Genomic DNA, 4969 nt, shown 5'->3' with positions numbered 1-4969 from the left:
GATATTGCAAAATCTTAATTTCAAGTTAACTCAGGAAACATCCTTCAACTGGATATTCTCTGTAGTGCCAGCAATGAAGCCTAAAATATTACATTGGATTCAAATGTATATGTGTGAGTTTTAACACTTTTATTTCATAAATATAATCCTGTTATAAATAAATTCTGCTTTTTTTTCTTGTTGGTGGATGAGGGGAGCTCTACAAGTTTGCTTGCTAGTCTTTATATTTTTGCCCCTTTAACCTGGACAATTCATTTGGGGAAAGATCTGTGCCTATTAATGTATGTTCTGAAAAATTGTGTTTCCTGCTAAAGAGTTCTTTCCTTGCAATATTGAAGAAGGTTCATTGTACCTTTAAGTCTGTGCCCTTGAGCTCCATATAATTGTCCTTGAGAAGCTGAGAAACTGTAGATTTTGTTATGCAGGATCAGAAATTCTCCTTCCAAGAAATATTCTTGTGGCTTTTGATTGTTTCCTTTGTTTCCTCATTTTCTAGACTCCTCTGAGTTATGATGTCCAAGAATTGGCTGCCAAAATCTGGCCCAATTTGTTTCTGAAAATGTCCAACTCTGGAATGCAGAAAACATTCTTCCCTAAGTTTTGGGTAAAGATAAATACATTACTCTAATCCTGAGACATTTTAGTTAGTAACCATTTTTACTAATTTTGCAATATGTAAAAGAAGGAAGACAATGTAGTCTTAAAATCCTGCTATTTAAGAACACCAGCTTCTCTTGGAGAAATTGTTGAGTATGCAATAATATAAAGGAGATTGCATATTATCCTTAATAGCCTTTCTAAAAATAAAGATGCAGCCCCTTTCTTTTCAGTTTTGAAGCATAATATCACCACCTCTTATATCTCTTAAATTCAAAGTCTAAATTAGAAATTCATATGACATATTCCCAATGCAATTCCAAGAGTCCAGTATTATTTTATTCAAAATATATTACCTTTTGGTGAACTAAAGGTCTTTTTTAAAAACTCACATTAGAGATCTTTTAAAATCCACATAATACATAAACAAGTAAGAAAAAGGACAAAAAATGAGGCTGGGTTAAAACATGTCCTTCAAAAAGGCCAAGGTTTCTGATAAATATTCAAAGCACAGTGGAGAGTAAATGGGACAGTCCAATTTTTTAAAAGTCTAGCTTATATTCTAGAGGTTCGTTTTTCCATTTGATTTTTCATCCTCACAGGTCAGTGGATCATCTATGTGGCCTGATAAGTTATCAAGTGGTCAACACATACCACAGAGTGGAGGGATGATTTTTGTCCCTTTTGTGGTATTCCCTCTGAACAGCAAATGGGGAAAGCAGATAGCTTGGAACACTGGGTTTCTACTGAATGCTGAACTTTAGCAATATTTAGATATGATTAAATAAATGAAAATAGTTTCTCCTTTTCACGCATATATTGTACAATGCTTAACTATTTCCTTGACAAATAAACTAAGACTTGATAGATAAGGTTAATGAGAAGAGAGTATTTATTTCAAAAGAGTGCAGTAACTGGTTATGACTCTAGGCGCCGCTGTTCACCAGTCTGGGAGGTACAGACAGTACGCGCGCGCGCGCATTCACCCCTCACCAAAAAAAAAAAAAAAAAAGCTTCTTAGAACCTCCATCACCGCCAGATTGAAAACAGTCTCCCGGAGGCTGCTCAGACCTTGCTCCTGTTCCACTTTCTGCTCTGGATTCTCCTGAAAATTCGGTTAGTTTAGGCTCAGAAGTGCAGAGGAACAATACCCTTGATACCGGACTGGGAGAAAACTGAAGCGAGGAAGCAATGGCTATTTGGGTGAAGCTGCCCGGCTATAGCGGGCTGGTCCTGCTGTTCCTTTTTCTGGGGCCGTTGTTGAAAGCCCAGGCTGGAAAGATCCGCTACTCGGTGCCAGAAGAGACAGAAGAAGGTTTCTTCGTGGGCAATATCGCCAAAGACCTGGGGCTACAACCCCAGGAGCTGGCGGAGCGAGGAGTCCGCATCGTCTCCAGAGGTAGGACGCAGCTTTTTGCTCTGAGTACTGGAAGCGGTAGCTTGGTCACAGTGGGCAGGATAGACCGGGAGGAGCTCTGCGCTCAGAGCCTGCGCTGTCTGGTGAGTTTTAACATCTTGGTAGAGGATAAAATGAAGCTTTTCCCTGTTGAAGTGGAAATAATTGATATTAATGATAACACTCCCCAATTCCAGCTAGAGGAAGTGGAATTTAAAATGAATGAACTAACCGCTCCAGGTACAAGGATTCCTCTGCCTTTTGGGCAAGACCTTGATGTGGGTATTAATTCACTGCAGAGCTACCAGCTCAGCTCCAATCCGCATTTCTCCCTGGATGTGCAGCAAGGAGCTGACGGGTCCCAACCCCCAGAGATGGTGCTGCAGAGTCCCCTGGACAGAGAAGAAGAAGCTGTCCACCACCTCCTCCTCACGGCCTCTGATGGGGGCAGCCCAGTCCTCTCCGGAACCCTCCGGATTCGTGTTCAGGTAGTGGATGCAAATGACAACCCTCCAGCATTTACTCAAGCACAATACCACGTGAGTGTCCCAGAGAACGTGCCCCCAGGCACTCGACTGCTCACAGTAAAAGCCACTGACCCAGATGAAGGAGCCAATGGGGAAGTAACATACTCCTTTCATAATACAGACCAAAGAGTAGCCCAAATATTTCAATTGGATTCTTATACAGGAGAAATATCGAATAAAGAACCCTTGGATTTTGAAGAATACAAAATGTATCCCATGGAAATTCAAGCTCAGGATGGTGCAGGTCTTATGTCTCGAACTAAGGTAATGATCAAAGTTCTGGATGTAAATGATAATGCCCCAGAAGTGACCATCACCTCTGTCACCACTGCGGTCCCAGAAAACTTTCCTCCTGCAACCATAATTGCTCTTATCAGTGTGCATGACCAGGACTCTGGAGACAATGGTCATACTATGTGTTCCATTCCTGGAAATCTACCCTTTAAATTAGAAAGACTAGATGATAGTTATTACCGTTTAGTGACAGAAGGAACACTGGACAGAGAACTTACCTCCAGGTACAACATCACAGTAACAGCAACGGATCAGGGAACTCCAACTCTATCTACTGAAATGAGCATTTCATTGCAAGTGACAGATATCAACGACAACCCCCCGGCCTTTAGCCAGGAATCTTACTCCACATACATAGCGGAAAACAACCCCAGAGGCGCCTCCATCTTCTCCGTGACAGCCCATGACTCTGACAGCGATGAGAATGCACAAGTTACCTACTCCCTGGCAGAGGACACCATCCAGGGGGCACCTCTGTCCTCCTATGTTTCCATTAACGCAGACACCGGCGTCCTGTACGCAATGCGATCTTTTGACTATGAGCAGTTTCGGGACCTACAACTGAGAGTGACTGCGCATGACAGCGGGGATCCTCCGCTTAGCAGCAACGCCTCCCTGAGCATATTTTTGCTGGACCAGAACGACAACGCGCCCCAAATCCTGTATCCCACTCTCCCCACCGATGGTTCAACCGGCGTGGAGCTGGCCCCCCGCTCTGCAGAACCTGGCTACTTGGTGACCAAGGTGGTGGCAGTGGACAGAGACTCAGGCCAGAACGCCTGGCTGTCCTACCGCCTGCTCAAGGCCAGCGAGCCAGGGCTCTTCGCGGTGGGGCTGCACACGGGAGAGGTGCGCACTGCCCGGGCCCTGCTGGACAGAGATGCGCTCAAGCAGAGCCTGGTGGTGGCTGTTCAGGACCATGGCCAGCCCCCTCTCTCTGCCACTGTCACGCTCACAGTGGCTGTGGCTGACAGCATCCCAGATGTCCTGGCCGACCTGGGCAACCTGGAGCCCTCCGCTGACCCTGATGACTCCAGCCTCACGTTGTACCTGGTGGTGGCAGTGGCTGCTGTCTCCTGCGTCTTTCTAGCCTTTGTCATCGTGTTGCTGGCGCTCAGATTGAGGCGCTGGCACATGTCACGTCTGCTCCAGGCTTCAGGAGGCGGGTTGGAGGGCCTGCCTGCCTCGCACTTTGTGGGCGTGGACAGGGTGCAGGCTTTTCTGCAGACCTATTCCCACGAAGTCTCCCTCACTGCGGGCTCGCGGAAGAGTCACCTGATCTTCCCACAGCCCAACTATGCAGACACACTCATCAGCCAGGAGAGCTACGAGAAAAAGGATTTTCTCTCAGCGCCTCAGTCTTTACTTGAAGACAAAAAGGAAATATTTTCACAGGTAAACTTTTTGTAGTAAATTTACCTAGATAAAAAGAATCCCTGAGTTTGCTTACTTGCTTTCACTTTACTGCTAGCAGTTCTATTTCCCATATATCTTTGTAGATTTCTATTTGCAAATCCTGGGAAATCATTATTAATTGTTTATATCCAGTATATTTATAATTGTCCTTTCATTGAAAAGGAGACTGTAGGTGATTGGGATGAAGAGTATGTGTGAAGTGCCATTTCAGTGGTGAAGGAGCGCAGCCTTCTAACATCCTCTCACTTGCCTCTCACCAAATAGTGTGTTTTCTTGGTTTACATTGCCTTATAGGCAAGGATAGGGTTTGACTAGCAAAGACACACCAATATTTATGTTACTAATAGTGTTTTCAAATTTCCTTACATTACAAACTCCTTCAAATTTATTCCTAAATATAATGTAGAGGTCATCTGTCAGGTGAGAGGGAGCTATTTTATTTGGGACATTTAAAGAAGTAAAGATTTTCTAAAATAGTAATTTTTATTGTGTTAGTATAAAATTATGACACATCAAGTGTTTAAGTTACTTATAAAATGAAGTAATAAAATGAATGATAGAAAATTGACTACGCAATTTGAGAATTAGTTTTTTTGTTTGTTTATCCTCACCAGAGGATATTTTTTCTATTGATTTTTAGAGAAAGAAGGGAGGGAGGGAGCGAGGGAGGAAGGGAGGGAAACATTGTTTGCTTCCCCTGTGGGATCAAACCTGCAACCCAAGTACACGCCCTTGACTT

General features: G+C 43.9%; 1 protein-coding gene across 1 annotated transcript; it reads left to right on the top strand.

The window, feature by feature from the left end:
- Nucleotides 1–1653: 1653 nt before the first annotated feature.
- Nucleotides 1654–4764, top strand: LOC118657562 (protocadherin gamma-A1-like). Its single transcript, XM_036311679.1, has one exon. It carries the CDS (start codon nt 1789–1791, stop codon nt 4222–4224), a length of 2436 nt encoding a protein of 811 aa, XP_036167572.1. The 5' UTR covers nt 1654–1788; the 3' UTR covers nt 4225–4764.
- The last annotated feature ends 205 nt before the right edge of the window (nt 4765–4969 follow it).

Source organism: Myotis myotis, unplaced genomic scaffold (assembly GCF_014108235.1).
Source record: "Myotis myotis isolate mMyoMyo1 unplaced genomic scaffold, mMyoMyo1.p scaffold_m19_p_6, whole genome shotgun sequence".
In the NCBI taxonomy this organism is placed as follows: domain Eukaryota; kingdom Metazoa; phylum Chordata; class Mammalia; order Chiroptera; family Vespertilionidae; genus Myotis; species Myotis myotis.
Note: the sequence above shows the minus strand (reverse complement) of the source record. Positions and strands in the feature narration are given on the sequence as shown.